The 21,709-nt window shown below is 42.2% G+C and overlaps 1 protein-coding gene across 7 annotated transcripts in view; it reads left to right on the forward strand.

Annotated features, from left to right (window-relative positions):
• Positions 1-21,709, forward strand: part of TMEM65 (transmembrane protein 65) — a 104,513-nt gene that overhangs the window by 48,029 nt on the left and 34,775 nt on the right. For 4 of the 7 annotated variants that reach the window (XM_086878984.1, XM_086878777.1, XM_086879123.1 and 1 more), the window contains 2 exons: positions 3,943-4,062; positions 15,160-15,348. The exons of 2 other annotated variants lie outside the window; for them this stretch is intronic. In XM_086878984.1, coding sequence (XP_086735110.1) covers positions 3,943-4,062; positions 15,160-15,225 — 186 coding nt within the window. In that variant the 3' untranslated portion in view covers positions 15,226-15,348. Of the gene's footprint in view, positions 1-3,942; positions 4,063-15,159; positions 15,349-21,709 lie in introns of those variants that run through there. One more of the 7 variants, XM_086878913.1, reaches the window with a different exon arrangement.

A 21,709-nucleotide genomic window follows, 5' to 3' on the forward strand; every position in this document is an offset into this window, starting at 1 on the left:
GCAGACAAAGCAATAAATGAGCCAATAACACCTTTGATCAATGCTTTGTGCTTTTTCAAGGAAGATACTTTTCAAGCTCATTTTGCTTTTACTAAAAAATGTTTGCCTTTCTGTTTTTTGATTTTTAAAACTTGAGGGTAGAATTAGACTCGTGGTGTCTAGCCACATCAAAACCCCTGACCCCCATATTTAGTTGAGGGAGACCTCTCTAAAGATGAGCTATTACAGCCACACAAATCCTTGTGTTAGCATGGGCTCATACTTGTCTTTTGGAACAGCTAAATGCTTAGAATCACATAGAAAAGCATTTTTCTGATGCCCTTTTCAAATGGATTCACTTATAATTTGAATTGAATTCTGTTAAATTTAAGAAGTCTAGATTTTCAGGTGTGTATCTGGCATGAATATTTTAGTGACTTCAGTTATATGGGCTCCCTTTAAAAAATGTCTCCATTTTATTTCTGCCAGAATTTCACAGGAAAATGAATGGACTTGAAAATTTCATACCAGTGCTTTCTCTTATATATTTTTGCTGTGAAGTTAGTTTGCTTATTTGCATAAACCCAGCTGCTCAGATTGCGAAATATGTATCTGTGAGTCCTAGGAGGCTCTAAAAATATTAAAACTAATACTTAACTCCCTAATGATCTGCTTTAGGGTCTGATTTGCTAGGCAAGGATGTAAATCCTGCATCTCTCTGGGTAAGTTGCCAATGTTTACCCTGGATGGAGGATAGAGCCTTTGCTTTTTCATAAACATGGGCTGCCAGAACTTGTCAGTTCAGCACCAGGAACCAGCCACTAGGGACAGGTGAAGGAGACTAATTAATGTGTGGCTTACCTTTCACTTGATGAAAAATCATCAGCTTTATTAATGTGATGGCAACTCACATTTGTCACCTAAATGGGTTTGTGCCCTTGTCAGTGCTGGGGCAGCAGACAGATATCTGATGAGCCACAGCTGCTGTGCTTGAAATAGGAATAGCAGAAGGCAGGAATTGTCATCTGTACAGAGGGGATGTGACACAGTGAGGGGGCCCAAGCACAACACAGATATGAACAAGCACCTGGTACCTCAGGTGCTGTCTTTCCTAGGGGAGCTCTTCCACTCTTTCCTTGTGCAGAGCATTAACATTGTAGTGCAGGTGGTGAAGCATCACAGAAGAGCTTTTAGGAAGGAACTGAGATGAGGTCCTGTAAATATAGGTGTTTTTTTCTGGGCTTATGGACTGTGGTTAATGACAGTCTGAGTCCTTCTGTGAGCTAAAACTTTATATCTGAAAATGAAATGGCAAAAAAAGAAAAAAACATGCTAAAGTGGCTGTAGAAACCTTGTGCTGGTGTTGAGCACTGGAGTTATTTTCATCACATGTCCTGTGGTGGCAGAGGGAAGCCAGTTGTTTGCTGCGGGAGTAGCAAGTATCAGCTACTCTCAACAACCCAAATGCCTGCCAAGTGTCCTGATATGCTGTTCCAGAAGCCAGAAGGAGCAGTGCACTGGAAAAATGAATAGAAAGATGGAAAGGGCTTCTGATGGGGCAGTGAACAAATATCATAAGGCATCATTCCATCCTAGTATAAGAAAGAATTTTTTTACAGTGAGAACAATCAATCACTGGAACAACCTCCTTAGGATATGACAAAGTCCCCATCACTGGAAGTTTTCAAGGTGTGATAGGATATGGTGCCAGCTAATTTTATTCAGGCTTCCCTTTCCACAAATGGTTGCCCCACATGACCCTTTAAGGTTCCTTCCTGGCCTGGTCTATGATTCTCAAAGTGGTAGCCCTAGTGACACAGGCCTGTATGTGGGTATATAAGAGCCATGAATTTGTTCTTGGGATCCAACTACATGTTATACAACTTATCTGAGGAACTGGCAGTAAACTTTCTTTGGGCATAGTTGCGACTGAAAGATGCCAGCAAGAGACCTTCTGCTTCAACATTCGGTTGCCCATAGCAGAATGTGCCAGAGCAACTCTACTTGGGCAGGGCAAGGTGAGTCAAGAGTAAATACATTGTTGTTGCTCCTGTGCAGGAGTAATTTCTACCTTACTTGATAGAAGCCAAGCAGCACTAATCTTATCTGCTTCCATCACTTTCCACACTTGGGTTTTTCACTCTTGAAATTAAATTTTTTTTTTGGTTGCTTCACACCACCAGGGTAACACATCATTAATGAAATCAGAAGAATTTTTCCCTCTGAAGCCCTCATGCATTGATTAGTTGGGAGGTGTCAGAAGAAGAAACAAATGTTTGTATATCCCATTCCAAGCAGCTAAAGCACTGAAGGTTGCTGGTTCTCATTCCCAACATGTCCTAGCGATGCATCCCACATCTTCACACAGCATGAAGGAGAGGTGCTCAGGATAAAGATCAGCAGTGCTATCATCAATTTTGTATTTGTGAGCTATTGAGACTGCAGTCATCACTACAAAATTCCACTTGGTGCACCAGTGTCACTGAAAATGTGTTGCTGCAATCTACTTAGGGAAGTGGCAAACAGTGGAAGAAGCTTTAACCAGTTCCAGGGTGTTGTGATTCTCCTTGCTGAGCCCTTCCTCACTAGGTCTCACAGCAGCCACTCTAAGTACAGATTCTCTGCAGCACCAAGGCACTGCTAGGAAAGAGCCAGGGGAAGCTCAAGAGCTCATTGGAGACCTGAAGAATAAAGTGATTTCCTGAGCTCACCCGGCCCAAGAGACGCTTCTAAGAACACCCAAGCCTAGGAATATCCTCATTCCCATAAACACTTGTACAGGATTTACTCAACACTTCACCTGATGTCGAAGTTGCATCCCTCATAATTTTCCACCATTGACTCCCTTCCTTCCTCCCTTTATATTTTCCATTCCCTGTAATGTACTCAGCTCCTCCTTTTTTCTTCTTATTTATAAATATTTTGATAACAAAATCAAGCCTGGAGCACAAGCTAGGATGCAGATATTTTTCCTTTTGTTAATAAAGATCCAGGCAATCCTAAACCATTTTGGGGCAGACTCATTTGTTACCGTTTGATGGACTGCCAGGTATCCATGGCATCCAATTTCCAATTGTTGAGTTTGTAAGCATGTTTAATGTGGAAAATCTGCCAGCTCCAGACTGCTAAGGGCACATGGGTTGTAGTTTGAAAACTACTGTACTGCAAAATAAGACCATTAACAGTGTGACACTGTTTAGAGGATTGTGACATTGTCATTAGTTGTGGCAGAAATAGAGCCTGCCATGTTCATCAGTATTGTCCTCTTGTAGGTTGGTTGAGATAGGGAAAGAAGTGAACTTGCCAGTGCAAGGCTGATGTAGAAGTGCTTCTTCTCCGTGTGTATTGGGACTGGAGTTACCTCCCTTGAGCCTGAACTATGTCCTAGTGACCCCAGCACTGTGTTCCACCAAGAAAACTGGAGATACTTGCTTTAAAAGCGGGGAAAGTTTTCCCAAGACAGATCCACGTCTCTTTATCCCACTGAAACATGCAACTCTAGGAGCAGGCTGGGCAAGGATTCTCACTTTCCTCCAAAATGCAAGGATTTGATCTAGTCTAGGAGAGGGGAAAACGTCCTCCATTCCTTCATCAGGCTTTGTGAGTGACCTTCAACAGCCATTTCAGCTCTGTGCCTCAAGTGCCCACTTCTAAAAAGAGGTAATGGCACCAACTTGCTTGTCTCATGTGGGTCAGAAATATCCAGAGAGGCTGGATAAGCACCAACAATGCTTGTGGATGGAAAAGTTTCCAGTCACTGGTTTCTGGTGGCCTCTGTGCCAAGCCCAGTAGCAGAAGGACGGCTCTTGTGTGTGTCCGATGGAGAATTGAGATTCTGTCTAATGGAGAATAATGGCAACTTCTGACAGCTTTGTTCAAAATCATGCTGATCTGGTTTATGATTGCTTTTATGGGCTTGGTTAAGAGATGAGGAGAGCTATGGCTTCGTCTCCTCCTTTACAGAGCAATGACAAAGCATCAAATGACTGTGAGAAATGTCAGTGCAGGCTGGAAGTAATGAGCTGCATCAGCAGGATGCAATTGGAATTGGCAGGAGCCAAGAAACCTTTGCAAGGTTGGCAGGTGAGTAGCAGTTGTCTCCATATAGATACTACTGTTTTTCTCACAAAAATGCCTAAGATGCTTAAGAGGTTAATCAGAAATTTGTGAAGGGATGCATGGCAGCTGGCCAATGCTTTATGAAAGACAACAGCTTCCTTAAAATAAATGAGGCTGTTAATTAACCATTGGGTTCTTGGCATATAGTTAACCAACATACATAGGCAAATCAACAAATGAATAATTTCATTAGCTTATTCACAGTGGTTTATGCCCAGTGAATGCTAATTTAAGTATCAGTAAAAACGTGAGGTTAATTCTGGCATATCTAATTATAACATAAGTAGATTTTACTTCACACTATTGAGATAGTTAAAATCTAAAGTGAATAAAATTACTGTGAAAGCCTTCAGTACCCTGCAGTCTGCAGAAGAAACCTCACACTTGCTCATGGACTCATACTTGAGGCTGAGGGCACTGTTTTATGCCCCACCAGCCCTGCAGAGGCAAGCAGAAGCAGATATGGGGTGGGAGGTGACCTGGCAGCTCAGGAATGAATTTCCTCCCTGGTTTGCATCAGGGATTTGGTGCCAGTGCAGCTCCGTGCATGCGGCCGAGCTGTGCTGGCACGGTATGAAAACACACCAAAGGGGAGGTGCAGCTGCAGAGCTCAAAATGAGTAAGTGGGATAGGAGGAAGAGGAGGAGTGGAAAGCTGCTGATATTTCCAGGTTACAAATGAGATTTGAAGAGGGATAAAATTGCTTTGCTTGAGTCACACAAAGCAGTAGCATTGAAGCACTCAGTTTCTTCAGGCTACTTCAGGCAACAACTGACAGAATGAGAGGACAGTCTAAAGCTGCGCCAAGAGAAATATAGGTTGGATGGTAGGAAAAAGTTTTTTACAGAAAAGGTGATAAAGTATTGGAATGGTCTGCTCGGGGAGGTGGTGGAGTCACTGACCCTGGATGTATTTTAAAAAACAGACTGAATGTGGCACTCGGTGCCCTGGTTTAGCTGAGGTGTTAGGACTGGGTTGGACTCAATGATCTTGGAAGGTCTCTTCCAACCCAGTGATTCTGTAATTCTGTGTGATTCTGCCCCCTGGATCCCAGCCCAGCATCTCACATGGCTCCTGCCTCTTAACTTGCTTCCCCTGGCTTGCTGCAATGGCAGGGGAAGTAAGTTTTCCTCCTCTTTTTTTCCCTTTTTTTTTATATGGGGATATTTTTGTATGGGCATATTTCCCCATATGATCGCATCCAAAAGGAGTGGTGGAAGGTTGGTTTTTTCTTTTTCCCTGTGGTTACTCATGAATAAAGAGCTGCAGAAAACCAAATACAGTAAATAAATGCTGATTGCAATGTCAGAGTGAAGTGATGAATTGTGAGGGTAACAGTTAACTCTGATTCATCTGCTTTATTTTTACTTTATGAATATTTTAAAAAATCCATAGCTCATCAGTAGGAATCTGTGAGTCAGGACCCAAGGCTTTTCCACAGAACATGATGCAGTGAAGAAGTTGCAAGCAGAAGTCAGTGGGTGAAACTCGTCACCTCCTCTAGTCCCATGGAGATCCTCAGAGGCTACTGTTGGATGGGGTCCATGCCACATAAGAGCAATGCTGCAGGCCTACAGCCTGTTATTAGAAGTAAGTCTGTAGCTGGAGTTCAAGAATTTTTTAACAAAATGCAACTTCTCCTTTGCATTCATATGAGAGAATGAGCATAAGCACATAGGGGCTGTCCTTCAGGAAGAGCCTGCTTGAGAAATTTAGTTTGTGGATGCTTTTACTGAAATCTTCCTCTGCCTTGCCCCCACAAATCAGGATTTCAGCCTTCCTTCAGCTCCAAAATCTGCGTTAGTATTGCAAGAGTACCATGAAGAGTTTGGTCCTTAACAGCAAATATCACAAATTAAATGCTCAGTACTATGCCAAAAATTTTTATTTCCATAAATGAAGAAATGTTCCAAGATTGACTGGAAATAAATAAAAGCAGCAAATAGTAAAACAGCGAATAGTAGAACAGAAAAATGTCTTGTCAGCTTTGTGCAGAAGGCAAGATACTGTTAAAAAAAAACATCTAGATGACTATACTGGTTGTTTTTTTACCATAAGAGGTGCATGTGAGGAAGAGGTACAAAGAAAATGCTTTTTACAAACCCACTGTCTGCAGCATCAAATCAATCAATGTTGTTAAAAGGAAAAATGGACTGGAATGTTTGAAAGGCAGCAAATGTCTGAGTGTGAAAAGGACAGAGGCAGCTGGTCTGTTTATTAGAATCTCTGAGGCAACAGTGATTTTACAGTTGGATATTTCTTTTGATTTGTATTTGTTCTGTCTCAAATGAGTCATATCATGGTTATCTATTCTCTTTGCTGTGTTTTATGGTGGTAGCCTGTTCCTTAACTCTGAGACTCAGATTTATGGAATGTTCTACAAGTAATGCCTCCTAAATCTGGAAGAGGATGAGCAAAATCTGTCAGGTAGAGATTGGAAAAATAATTGAATTTTACCAAGTTGAAATGAGCCTCTCTGGAGCAGGGCTTTGGCCTTCATTGAGCCAACTCCGACTTCTTTGAACTCAATGGGAGTACAAAGCCTGTGTAGGGCACTTTTGAGAGTCTCACTGACTTTATTTTCATAGTTATCTTGAGAATACTGCTGTAGTCAGATGCCTCTGGCCTGATTTAATGATTTTTCAAATGCTTTTATGTGGCTCAAGGTAAGGTGTCTGACATTGTTGGAGAGGAGATGGTGAATTGGTAGATGTCAATTCTTTGCAGACTGTGGTGCCTGAGGCCTTGGGGTAGGGAACTGCTCACCCAGAACCTAGCAGAGAGCAATGGAAAAGCTGCCATCAGCAGAAAACTTTAAGCAACAAAAGTATTCCAGAGTTGTTAGATGTCCTATGTCATTCAGCATTAATCAGCACCACAGAAATGCACACACCTACTTACATGCTTGCTGGCAAAACTGAATTTGCTTAATGTGATTCAGCCTTAGGCATGTGATTCTTCTTAGGGCATAGAAACCTTGAAAGCCAAATGAAAAATCCTGTTTGCACCTTAGTTCAAGAAATATTATACCTGTACATAAACTGTTCCTGTGTTTTTCTGCCTACACTTCACTCGCAACTCGTTGTTTACCTCCAACCTCTACTTTCTGCTCCCTATAGACAGCTCCATAGGATACCAAAAGGTTGGGTTTTTTTTCTGTACATTCATTTAACACATCACTGGAAACCCTCTCACTGGCTGAAATGTGTTTTGATTTGGGTTGTAGGCAAATGATAGAGAAGATACAAAGTCAGGTTGTTGGAAAACAACAGCATGTTTTGTATCTTTGCTACTGTGCAGTTGTATGGGATTTGTTTCAAGTCAGCAGTGAAAACATCAGTTTTCAGAACAGTTTCAGGAAAGAGTGAACTTTCACAGCTGACCTGTTACTACTTGTTTCAGAACAGTAAAGTAGCCAAATTCCTCAAAGGACACTTGCATATAAATACTACTTTAGTACAGGTTTGCTTGCGATCTCTTGAAAATGAAATAATATGCAGTGTCTGCCTCTACCGAGAGGGGAAATTTATGTCTGATATTTACAGTAAATCAGTAATCTTCTATTTTGTTTATTGAACTGTAAAACAATTTAAAAATTCTTTCCCAGTGAGCCTATTTTAAACATAATATCTTCAGAAATGTATTTTGAACTCCAAGCAGAAAGTATTTCATATGCTAAGTGAAGAGAAACACTAAATTTCAACTTTGGGTTTCATTTTTCCAGCAATTCATCACAGTAGGAACATTTGATAGTCTTACATATACAAATTTTCTTATTGGATTTAAATAATTCTGATTACTCCATGAAAATAATTGCTAAAGAAACAAATAATTGCTACACTGTTTCCTTGCACTATACAGAAAATCTTGAGTAAAATTGTGATGGAAGAAATTGCTTTTCTGATGGCAAATGGTATTAATAAGGAATACACATTCTTAATGAGAAACTCATTGGAGGTGATGGGGAGAGCATGTGCAGTCCCTTTACATGGGGGAAAATTGACAATCTCAGAATTTCATTCATGTCATTCTGTAGTTTTAAACTACATTTACAAATACTTAGAATGAAGCATTTTTAGAATATATTGTTTAGATAAAGTGGCCTATTTTCCTCCATTTAACATAAAGCCAGTCCATGATAACCAGATAGGAAAGAGAGATAAAATCTCAGTGAAGTGACTCTCATGTTGTGCTGATTTTGGCTGGGGTAGTTAATTCTCTCCATAGTAGCTGTATGGGGCTGTGCTTTGGATTTATGCTGGAAATAGTTGATAAAGCACTGATGTTTCCATTACTCCTGAGCAGGGCTTACACAGAGTCAAAGCCTTTTCTGCTCCTCACCCCACCAGCAAAGAGGCTGGAGGTGGGTAAGGAGCTGGGAGGGGACACAGCCAGGACAGCTGACCTGAGCACTGGTGCCTCCTTTCTGCCATGCAGATCCAGACAGGGCATGAGCTCCTGGGCCTGGTGCCACAGGGAGGCCAATTTGTATTTGGTAAACTGAGATGAAAGAAAATTGTATACTAAAGGCTTGCCCTCCATTCTCACCATGGATTCATGGGGATTCAGTAGTTAGGAAAACCAGAAAATTGTCATGTCCACTGCCAATAACTCATTCAGAAAGGATATATGCTTCCTTGAAACATATATTTTAAAATACTGTCTGGAATAGTTTACTTTTTTCCCAGTCATTTACCTGTAAGATAAATATTCATGATTTCATTGCATGTTATTGATGATGTAATTTGCTGATGCAGGCTACATTATCAGTCTTGGGAAACTTCCATTAGGAAAAGAAACAATAAATAGATCAAATCACGATTAGGCAGAAAATGTTGCGGGTTTAAGACCATTCTTGTCAGTTTAATGTCATTCTTTTGAGACCTTCACAAATCAAAACATTGATACCATGCTCTTAATAGTCAGAATGCCTTTTCTGACTGGCATGTGCACTTTTGCTCTTCTGACATCTCTTATTCTTTTAATTCTCTACATTACTTAATCACATTTGTCAAAAACTCCCCACAAGCCTTTTGGTGTGGTGTATGTCCAAGGCCATGTATTTCCTGGAAATGTTGGGGCAGTTACGATGGTGAGAGCTGAGACAGGGCTGCACTCTGCTCCTTCCGGCTGTCTCAGGAACGTCACAGAGAACTATTCAGTGGAGCGTGTTGCCTCTGCAGATCTCAGCCTTCAGACTAAAGTTTACAACATGCTGAGGAGTATTTCTAACAGCTGTAACTTTTGTTCTCTGACACCCAACAGATGTCAGCAGATTTTAATGCTTTGCTGTCAAAGAACCATCAATCTCACTCTGCCATGCTTAAAAATGTGCTTTCTTTATCCAGTGTAAAGAGACTGGTTTTTTAATGAAGTTTCCCATATTCAAATGCATTCTTTTAAATTCTGGAAATTTTACCAAGTAGTCCAGATCACTTTGCAAAGCAAGACGTTCTCTTACTTGCTTGCTAGTTGCCTGATCTTGTCACATGCTGCATATTTTCACAGCAAAAAGCATTTGTCGCAGTCAAGGCATTAAATAAGTGCTGGCTGAGAGTCTGATCTCTGCTGGAGTCTGCACCAAACAAGTCTCCTCTGGCACTGTTGATGCCTGGGCACACTTGAAGACCTATATGTGTCCCAGCCTTGAATGTACCTAATCATTCGTAATCACAGAATCGTAGAATATGCTGAGTTGGAAGGAGCTCATTAGGATCATTGAGTCCAACTCCAGGCCCTGCACAGGACACCTCAAGAATCACACCATGTGCCTGAAAGTATTGTCCAAATGCTTCATGAGGTCAGACAGGCTTGGTGCTGTGACCACTTCCCTGGTGTGTACACCTCTGTCATGCATGTTGATTGATGAACACAGTTGTTGTGGTTTAACCCCAGCCAGCAACTCAGCCCCACACAGCTGCTCACTCACTCCCCCAGTGAGGTGGGGGATGGAACAAGAAGAGTTAAAATGAGAAAACTCGTGGGTTCAGGTAAGGATGGTTTAACAGGTGAAGCAAAATCCACATGCTTAAGGAAAGCAAAACAAGGAATTAATTCACCACATCCCATGGGCAGTCAGATGTTCAGCCACCCCCTGAAAAGCAGAGCTCCATCACACATAACTGTGACTTGAGACGACAAATGCCATCTCTCCAAACATGTTCCCCTCTTCCTCCTTCATCAGCTTTATGAACTGAGCATGATGCTATGTGGTGTGGGATGTCCCTTGGGTCAGTTGGGGTCAGCTGTCCTGTCTGTGTCCCCTCCCAGCTCCTTCTGCACCCCCAGCTCCTCACAGGTGGGGTGAGGAGCAGAAAAGACCTTGACTCTGTATAAGCCCTGCTCAGGAGTAATGAAACATCCCTGTATTACCACACTGTTTCCAGCACAAATCCAAAACACAGCCCCATGCAGCTACTATGAAGAAAATTAACTGAATCTCAGCCAAAACCAGCATGGTATTGCATAACACTCAAGAGTCTCAGGAATGGCTTAGAATATTATATAGTGTATAGATCTGTGATCTTGTTGGGAAAATGTCCAAGCCTTCATTTTTCACAAGCCTATGCTGAATTATAGGGTGGTCCCTCAGATCTGCTGATCTAGACCCTAAATTAAGTGCTTGTTTTACTGTTCTGGGATAGCCTTTCTACAGTGTACATTATCTGGGGTTACCGTGTTTTTCCTTGGGAGCTTTAGCAGCATTTCAGCCCCAAGGTGCTTCCCCTAGTTTCTGTAGAGATGTTGAAACATCTCTGCTTCCTCCCTCTAGGGGTCTTGTCTGCAAATTTTAGCAGATGACACCTCACCTCCTCCTCTGTTCCTCCTGTGGGTTGAACACCACCAACATCATATGGTTAAATATATTCCTCTGCTTCAGTCCCAGTTTGGCATGGGCAAGTCAAAGCCCAGAGTGGGCTCCACACGAGGCACAGGGTGCCTGCTCAAGCAGCAGTAGTGGCTGGACTGCAGCTGCCAGCCCAGACAGGCAGGAAGCCTTGCCCTGCCACAGCTTGTTGGGACAGTGTGCAGGAGGGGCACAGCACAGTCTGTACCTACTTGGCATAAAACAGTACTACCATGTACTATATATTTCACAGTAATCTGGGAATTGAAAAGCTAAACAGTTTCACAACAAGCTTGGCAGCTGTCTAAACCTACACATCAAAACCTGATGGGAGCTTAAGATTTTCATATTAAAATGTTGCCAAAATCAACATGCTTTAGTGCAAAAAGCTGCAGTATGGCTGTACGTAGGATTTTCTCTCTGACAACACGACTCTTGACTGTAGGCACAGCCCAAAACAAAGCTTGTGGTAAGGACACAGTTGGCCCTTTTGGCTGCCAGCTCATGCTCCTGGCTCAATTCAACTTATCATCAACCCAAGTCAAATTTAGAACTCTTGGCTGTCTAAGTGGGCAGTTTAGTCAGAAAAGCTCTCTGTAAGTCAGCTGGTGTTTCCAGGATCACTTCTGGTGTCAATAAGCACAAGGAAAGTGGTGGCTCCTCTCCTGCAGAGTGCCACATGTGAGCCATCAGCAGAGCCAGGACATTGTCCCTGGCAGTGACCAGAGCTGGTGCCACACAGGCAGGGCAGCAGGTGCTGACTGGTGCAGGCTGGTGCTTAGGCTGGCTCTGGCATCTATGCAACACCTGGACCAAGAGTGGGACCTTCTCATTTCAAGGCTGTTTCATGGAGAAGGTGCTGTATCAGGAGTTCAGTCACCAGGCACGGCTACAGACCAGACTTGAGTTATGATCTGAAATCAAAGGCAACAAGGTTACAGAGGATGGTATTCAAGGTTTTCCTTTATTGCTTCTGTCTCTTGCCTCTCTCAGGGACTCACCTAGGAAAAGGTGATTCATATAAGAAAGCATGAATTTTTCAGGGTGCCTCTTTGCAAATGTTTTGGCAATATTTTGATACACTTGCAAAATAAGTTATGGTGAGTTTTTGCCCATTCCTTTCTCTTAGACAAATATTTTGGAAATCTGAGGCTTTTACAGATTCAGCAGTTCCAAGGGAGACAGCCAAGATAATGGGTCACATTTTGCTCTTTAGTGCAGATCTACTTGTTTTCCTGGTACAGAAGAGGGACTTCAGGCAACAGCCATGACTTCAGGGAAATTGGGGCAAATATTTTGGGGGAGGTTCCAAGGTGCTGCCTACTTGGTACCTGACCCAGAAAATATCCTTTTAAGCAAAAAGATTAAACTCAGAAAATAATTTTTGTGATCTGAGCTGTACCACAGGCTGCTGCCTGTACCTGAGCACAGAGTCTAACTCCCTGCACATAAACCTCTGTGCTTTGGGTTACTACTGGAAAATGTCCCTGGAAGACAAGATGATGGGTGTCCCGTGCTGCCATAAAGTTTCTGTATACTGGAAGGAGTTTCCTTTAATATGATTACTTATTTGAGGTGTGAAGGTCACCAGTAACTCTCACCAATTTGATGGGAGTTGTAAGTATTCAGTCCATAAAATGTGGAGAATGCTGTGTAGAGGTGGATAAACACACATAATCACATAAATTCAATAGAAAGCTGCAGTGCATTTTCCCCCTAGTCTGACACACACATCAAAGCCTGTATACATATTTTTCAGCAGCATTTCATTTTTTATAAGGCAATCACATTACTGGGAAATTAAAATTAGCCATAAAGAGACAGATTCTGCAAATTCTTTGCAGTGGAGGGAGAGAAAATGGATAGAGTTTTATCAGGATATGAAAATCAGGCCAGCTTTATTGCCACATCAGGTGTTACTTGTTGCAATGAGCTTGTTTTAACTCTAGGACTCACTTAAAGAAAAGCCTCCAGTACTCATTTAAAGAAAAGCCCCAAACCAGCCATCTGTCCTGAATGGAGAAATTGGCTTCCTAATGCAAAGCCATTCACAGAGTGTGCAGCAGAGTTTGCTCAGTAGCTCACTTTGTGCTGCAGAATGAATGGGAAGGTTTTGCCAAGAAGTTCACCAGTCTTTTGCCATTATTACAGGCAGAGGTACTGATAGGAATGTAGCTGTATCCGTGAATCTCCTGCCTTCTTTCCTGAGGTGGCTGTGGAGACACTGAACACCAAGATGCTGCTTTGTGTGTGTGTGTGTGTGTAGCTGCAAAATGATAAAGACTGTACCTGATTGTGCCTGTTTGCTGGCCCCATTTTCTTCTTTCCAGCTGAACAGTGAGCATTGTTAATTCTCCCTGTGGGAATTCCAAGCACAGAAAATTCTCAAAATTTTGTGCATGCAGGCTCAAACACAGAAATTAATACAGGGTTCAGCCTGACACCTTGGAAAAGGCTTCATAAATCCAGAAGGATTTAAAGACCATGAGCAAGAATGTGGGTTTGTAGTTTAGATAGAAGGACATTAAGCTAAGTAGTGGAAAGTTTTAAGGTTTAAAGTTAAGCTATAGAAGTAGTTATAAAGAAGTAGTTATAAAGGTAATAAGAAATTTTAAAGTATAGCAAATAGTTTTGTGTGTCATTATACGATTGGTTAAGAAAATCCTCACTGTGGCAAAGACATATAAGACAAAATAATTAACCATTGGTGTGAAAGTAGAAACATTATTTTGTGGCAATAGATTATTGACTATTAATCTTTAAGAGACCTTGTAACCTGTGATCTTGTGACCACTGACCATGGACATCTAGCAAACATGGTGAAGACATTCTCACTCCTTCATGAGACTGTAGAAGAAGAAGAATGAATCAGGCTTTAAGATGTCTCCCAGTGGTCCTGTCTCTCTCAAAAATCCCAATACTCCCCACTTTTCCTTTGGTAAAACATGTAGGATAACCTTAAATACTAAACCTGACCCCATTTTTTTACCAGGCTTGAAACTAGTCCACCTATAAAATGACTGCTTCTACAGTCAGGTTTGATTATTATCAATCAGATGCTAATAAAAAAATTACATGTTATATAAGCAGACTGCTACCACCCCCAGCCTCAAAAATTACTTTCTGAAAGATATTTTTGCATAGAGTTATAATACTTCTGTTAATAGATTTTCACTCTGCCTCCTCTACACTTCACAGATAACAGTGGAGTTATATATAGTGGTGGAGTCTGGCAGCAGGGAGGAAGTATTTCCCTAGGAGTCTGTTACTGGTGTGTGTTAGGTAAGAGCTGCAGACGTAATCCTGGCCCATCAGCACGGGCAGTGAGAGTCTCAGTGGCCTGGGAATACCATGACAGTGTGCACCTTTATCTGCTTGCATCGCTTAAGACAAATGGTGTCTGGCCAACACTTGAGTGGGAAAGAAGTCATCATTTTTCATGTGTGGGAGCACTGCAATCAAGGCAAGGTGCACAAATTGTTGCTAATTCTGCTATTTTTTATAGGATCATGGCTATATAAATATTGAGCAGACAGTAAATTGCTATGAGCTTTTAAGAGCAAGGGAGCTTTTACATGGTTTTACAAATTGTCTATCAGAGTGGAAGTATCAGCTTGGCAGGAAGCTATACAGGATGAAGTCTTTATATTATAACACAACTACAGTGGACTAGGGAGAAAAGATTGGCAAGAGCAGAGCCTCATGCTAATTCAGGGCTCTTGTTCCTCCAGGCCAGCATGTGGTAGAAGGAGATGTGGGAGTGAAATCCCACCGAGGACAAATAAGAAAACAGAAGATGAAAGTTGGAGCAAAGTGGTGATACAAAGGTCAGACAGGTCATTTCCATGAGAGCCATGGGGGGCTGTGAAGAGACTGTTCCCATCAAACTAATACCGTCTGTTCTCACATTACATTGCATTTCAGCCACCCTGAATCCAAACTGTTTGAACAGAATAACTCAGCCTGGTTTCTCTAGGTGAACCATGAGGAGAAATCCTAGTCAGTGATTCCAGCATCAGATCTGGAATTGAGACTTGCTGCTTCACTTCCACACCTCCCTACCCCTGCCCTTGCCTGTGCTGTACTCCACTGAGAGGGTGAAGTGGGACAAGTCACAGCTATTGCTGCAAGAACTGCTCTGGGCTAGGGCTCAGCTAAGTGAGCACATGGATATGAATTCTTCTTCTATTTCCTTTATGCCTTGTGTCATTCAGGACTCAAAACTCAATGTGCAGAACAAGCAGACCAACATGGCTGAAGCCAGAAGAGCATCATCCTGAGGCCCTGCTCAGGGCAAAGGGCTCCCCCACGTGTGTATTCCATCTGCAGAAGAGAAAGTGCATTTACAAAGCATTTTGATTCATCCTAATAATGAAGTTATAAATAAAGCAGTGTGAAGCATCTACCTTTTCATTTGTGCTTGATTAGGGCATATTCAGCTTCTACTTTGGAATGGCAGCAAAGAGTTAGTATCAAATAGTCCAGGTCTCCTGTTGAAGCTCTGGAACTGAGGACTGGAGATACTGGGGTACCACACAAGTCTGGCTTTGGCTCCATGATGGGAAGAACTGCCTGTAGCAAGGGCCCCAAACATAACGTTTCCTCTCCACAGATTTTTGTGGCCCTGGCCAGTTGCTTGATGCCCATGGCTGGATGAGGATAAATGCCCATGCCTGTACTTGTTACCTGATGCTGAGCCCAGCTGCTGAGGGGTGGCTCATGTCTTCCAGGCAAACTTCAGATGGTGCCGCCTGACCACATCCAGTTTGTCTGTTGACAATGGTGTCAGCTCCATGTGCAAGCCTGTGCTATGGCTGGGGATTATCAGACTGTGCTTGCCAGCACTATGAACAATTTAACAATATGTAAAATTGAGAACCTTGCCAGGGAATATTCCTTGGGGTTTCCAGGCTGAGGAACATAGTTACACCACCAGAGGTAAAATTGCAAAGTTGCACACACATGTATATGCATAAATTATGTATAACTTATATAGTTATATATAGTTATGAGATTAAATATGGGAAAAATTTTAGGTGCTTGGATTTATTGCAAAGATATTTAAGCCCTAATGGTCAAAGAAATATCAGTGGGAATTCAATATATCTGCATATTTGCAGATCTATGCCACAGTCCCTGTCCCAGAGGGGTTTTAGTCCCACTAGATACTTCTCTGCTATCAGGAATGAAGGACCAGCATAAATGATGATGTGCATTTTCCTTTAATAATTTCCCTGCTTGACATTCTCATCCTTTGATAAGGTGCCAGTCACTCCTACCCCCCTCCCCCTGTTCCTTGTTTTTGCCAGACCACACAGAGGAAACTCAAAGGTATTTGCAGTGGTTTAAGTGGGCTGATCAGCCTTCACCTCAGTGCCCCAGGTACGGAGCTGAAGGCCATAAATCTCATTCAAATTGCCATCTTAATGTGGTTTCTTGAGGCTCTTTAGGCTGGGGTTTGGATGAAGCTGCTCACTGTGTTCATTCATTTTTCTTACTCTGTTGCAGATTTCACCAGCTTACTGATCTATATCTAGGTCAGCTTCATAAAGCATCATTTCTGTTCTAGGGCTTCCTAAAGCATCATTTCTATTCTAGTCTTCAGCTGGGAAGATGGTTGTAAGGGGCTGGATGAGAAATGGTGAGACTGCATGGATCTCCAAGTGAGTGTTAGTCTTTATCTCTTACTTAGTGCCTTATAACTATTTGCAAAGACTTGTGAATTGAAGTAAGTCATGTGTAAGAGAATGAAATTGTTAATGGCTTAAACCTTTTAAAATGATTGAAGGACTTCTGCCCACCATGGCAAGCTGCAAAGACACAGCTGAACATCTGGGAGAACTCAAGCCCACCCCTCCCCAAATATGCCTAATACCTGGAATTTGGATTGTGATGGGAACTTGAGATAAGATAAAGGAGGTATTATTGTCCAATCATCCCAGGATTCCATCTAGGGAGGAGGAGAATGTATCCACAAGTGATGCAGGAAGAGAGACTGGAATGCCAATGGTTCAGATATTCAAGGGGAAGCTGCCATGTGCTGCCATCAGTGCAGAGGGTGAGCACAGCCCTCCTCAGGCTACACTGGTGTTGAATGAGGTAAGGAAAGAGGCAAACCCTGTGCGGCAGGGAATTGTCTCTGTCCTTACTCCAGAGAACACAGCTGTATTAATTCCCCTGTCAGGGGAGTACCAGAACACTCACAGGTAGCCTGGAGGTGTCTGTCTCTGCTGAAGGGCCACCATGGGCCATAATGGACTCAGCTGCACTGGTGTGATAGGCAGCTGTATCTTCTTTAAGTGTCAAAGACTCCCAAAATATCCTGAAATCCACAACATTACATAACCCAGTTGAAACTCCATGCTGCAGGGGAGGTATCTGGGCATTCCTATTTGAGCCTGAGTGAATATAAACCAAACAGAGTTTGTATTCTGGAGGTTTCCTCATCACCTGATGGATCCAGTCTGCAACTCTCACTTTGACTAAGACTGTGACCATCCCTTTGACCAACAACATTGACAACATTGAAATGGCAACAGCTGAGCCTCTTCACAAGGCCTGTGGGTGGTGAAATTTTTCTACTCTTATCCATTCCTTCTCTTTCTTAGATGTTTTCTGAAATGATATTTCATCCTTTTATATTATCATATTACTGTAGATAACAGCAATCAAAATGGCTACATACCTGTTTTCCTGTGCAACCAAACTGTTCTACAAGAAACCCTACATATGTATAATTGCAAACACTGATCATTCAGTGTTGTTTCACTCTAATCCACCCCCAGTGAGTTGAACTCTGAGGTATACTGATGACATGGGCTAAAAGCATTCAAAATGGGGTGATCGATCCAAGGCTTGCTCTAAGGGGTGTGCTGTCCTTTAAAGGTAGCACAGTGGGGGCTTGGCTGCTGCTGGGGAAGGGTAGAAAGGAAAGAAAAGCAGGTAGAGTCTAATGGAAAATGTTTTTCTGCTCTATTAATCTTGAAATAAGAAATTAAAATGGAAGTCTCAGCAGCTGTGAGGTCAGACTTGGCTGCAATACACTCAACCTCTGCTATGAGGGTGACAAGGAGGGAGATGGAGTTGGGTGAAGAAGAAGAAGAAGAAGAAGAAGAAGAAGAAGAAGAAGAAGAAGAAGAAGAAGAAGAAGAAGAAAAGGAAGGCAAAGCAGGCAAAGAAGAAAAGAGATTTAAAGGCTGAGTTGGAGAAAGAGAGAATTAAATTATCATCATCCCTGATTTACATTTGATGTAGAAGATGTATGGTTTTTACAGACTCTCAGAAGAGAGAAAATCTGCTCAGAAACAGCTTTATCTATTACTTTGCAAAGCAAAGTTCTTTTTCACACTAGAAGGAAAAAAACCATAAAATAGCACTTTGCAGAAGTGAACTGAGTTCCCATGATGAGCTAGACTGTTAAACCTGTCCTCACCAGGCTCTTTTTCTGTACCATGGTCCTGTTTCATGTCAGTTTTTGAATCAAGCAGTCAATGTGTTGACAATTCAGTGAATTGGAAGGGGCAAAAAATAGAGGTCAGAACAATCTTATTATACATGAGGAAGGAGGCTTATGTTTTCTCTGGATCCATAATCTGATTTTTCTATTGTATCATTTTTCCATACATGAAATCTCCAAGCAAAAGAATTTAGTTGAATGACTATATAGTAATTACCCAGATGGTATCTATTAAATTGGAAGGAGATAAATATCTCAGTTAAATAAAAAAAAAAAAAAGCCATTCCTAATAAATTTCAGCAGACATCTGCCAATGAGGCCAATCTTATGCAAGGCAAGTGTTTGAGATGCAGGAATATTGAAAATAGAGGGAAAGTCTATATGCACGCACATAAATAGCAACAGATGTGAACATGTAGGAAACTATTCTTTGGGGTGTTTGCCAATTAAACCAGCTCCAAATCTGCCTATATTCCCAGCATGCTGAGAAGGGATTCAGCTTGTAGTAAAGATTTCAAAGTGTTACTTAATCCTGTCAGCCTGTCCTGTTGTCAGGGCTAGTCAGTCTTCACAAAGCTCCTTGGTGTGGGAAAGCTATGTCATGAACCTCAACAAGTAAGAAGGAGACATGAGCTTTTTTCCCCATGTACAACGAATTCTGGTGTGTCTGCTGCAATTGGGTATTTGGGAGGAAGCCTCATTTCTATAATAGTTCAAAAATCCTGGTACAAGCCCCAAACAAGTATTCAATTTCCTTTCAACAATGCTAACTTGCCTTATAAAGTCCCAGCAGGTGTTTTGCCATTGTAATTTTTGTGTGTTTTGAACTTTGTCTTTTTCTAACTTCCATTTTAATTTTCTTCTGGAGTTCCCCCTCTTCAAGGCCATTTTCTTGTTCTTGGCTTTGCTGGGATGAGAGACAAGTGCAGGGGCCAGCTTTCCCATGCTGTGTCTGGTCTGTCCATCTGCAGCAGCCCCACTGCAGAGGGAATCCCTCTGCCAGGAGCCTGGAGCTTGTGCAGGATCCCTGGGGAGTGCCTCTGCTTTCCTTCCACACACTGCTACCTGCTTGCTCAATTCCCCGAGCTGTAATGCTAGACAGGAAAACAAGCACAGTGTTTAGAGCTAGAGCACTGCTCTCATTTAGGAGCTGTGGAGATATTTTAGGAACTCAGGATGTCTGAGATGATTTGCCTCTCTAAAATGTGAATGTTCAGGGCCTCGTTGCCTCATTAAATAATAAAGTTACTGTCAAGTGCACTGAAGACCTGGGATGAAAACTTAAGCAACCTCTGATTTTAGTGTGATGGTGGTAGGCTGCTGGCTAATTACATGGCTGTCTTGAAACTGGTAACTCAGCTCCCCATGGGGACCTACTATGACTCCAGACACGTGGTTTCTTAATTCTCTGAGAGCAGCAAGTAGATCAGTCAACAGCTTGCAAATCAGAGAATAATGCTGCAGCAAGCAGGAGCTGGGACTTCAGGGTATTGTTCAATAAAAAACAAGCCCAGCTAACTTGTTTTCTGTACAGGACACAATCTGGTTCTTAATGATTTACTTATTCTGCAGCTACATAGCAGTGTGGGGTTTGGGTTTGCTCCTGAAGAGGTGCTGAGTGCTGCAAGGTCAGGTCATGGCACAGAAGCACCTGTAGTGCTGGGGAAGACTACAGGGATGTAGAAGCATTTGAGTCTAAGGACTTCTTCTTTTGGTAGAGTACAGTTTCCTTTCCAAATCTATTTCCAGAAAGCAAAAGCTGTAGGTCACTGCCCCAAAAGCTTCCTGCTGGAGGAGGGAGTTATCTAAACAGAAGCAATGCTCAAACAGAACTGTGAGGACCAAAACAGAGTATTGGTGTCTCTGAGATCTCACAGCAAAGCTGAAAACTCCCACCTTCAGGTGCCAGTCTGTGCCTTTCCCCCTCTTTCAGGTGTCTTCTCATGCTTCATCTGTCACCCTGGGCAGATGAAAGAAAAATGTTGCTGATGAGATTTTCTCTCCACTGTTGCTGACAAGCAATCTGTCAGTTCCTTATCTCTAACACTGTGGTATAGAGCCTCGCTCATCTACGTGTACTGTTAAAGGTCTTGCAGCTGACGTGTCTGCATTCCCTGGACCTCACATTACAGTGGGGACTGACATTTCCTTTAGACTTGAGGTCAAAAGCCATATAAAAATAAAAACCCTTCATAAGATGATATAAATGAACTTACTCTGTAGCTGGCCTGAACCTCCTTAGTATCCACAGCAATCAAGTCAGTAATATTTTATAAGATAATAAGGTTCCAGAATAAAAACTTCTCTGTTCCCAGAGCCCTTTTGGAAAATAAAAGCATCCCCTTTTATCCATTAGAGATCCAGTGCTTTGTTCCTGCCCTGTGAGCAGTATCAGCATCTTCCCTACAAGTCAGTCCAGCTGTGAGATCCTAATGAGTGTTACACTACAGATTTGTCAGCACTAAGCATTGTTTGTGTTCTAGGCTCTGTTGTCTGTTTTAGGTGGCAAAATCTGACCCAAGGATGATGAGAACATCCAGAGGAACTTGGGATAAAAGCTAGGTGGAACAGTCTTGTCCCAGAAGTATCCTACCTGCCAAAGACTCTTCTCCCAAAGCCTTCTCAGTGTACTGTTGTCTATTCTCATCTTTATCATCACGATTATTAATAATTTGAACCACTGTACTGCTTTGAGTACATGTCTATTCTAGGAAGAGGATCTCCCTGAAGCAGACAGAGTGCTCCCGTGTGTAGCAGGAGATGGTCCATGCAATACAGAGCTCAGAACATAAATATATGAGATCAGAGGCTGGGAGAAAGCAGGTGGCAGATTCTCCACTCAAGGCTCCTCTCCCTATATTAAGCTCTACTCTACTTATGAAACCCAGAAAGATTTTTGGCGACCATATGCTGTTAGTAGGAAAGCTCAATTGTTCTTAAATCCTTACAGGATGTTATCTTCCCCTGTTACTTAGCTAGTGGGAGTGTATCCATCCATCTCCAGTTATCTAACAGTTAGCCATCTCCTCTAAACTAGTTTTCCATGGTCCCAGTATAACTTTGAGAAAGATATAGGAACATATTGACTCTGCATTCCTTGGCTGCTCTCTTCAAAGTGTAGTGAGTGCTTCCACCACCTGCTAACAGAAGGTGCTTAGGTGCATCTTGGACTAGAACTTGACATCCATGTGATCAGATTAATTGAGATTATAAACAAGCATGTAGAAAAAGTGACAGAGGAAAATGTTGAGCTGCTGCTGAACAAATAATCACTGAGAATTTTCAGGTACTCTGGCTGTATTATTTTA

This window comes from Cyanistes caeruleus, chromosome 1, assembly GCF_971803275.1.
Source record: "Cyanistes caeruleus chromosome 1, bCyaCae1.hap1.1, whole genome shotgun sequence".
NCBI classification, from domain to species: Eukaryota; Metazoa; Chordata; class Aves; order Passeriformes; family Paridae; genus Cyanistes; species Cyanistes caeruleus.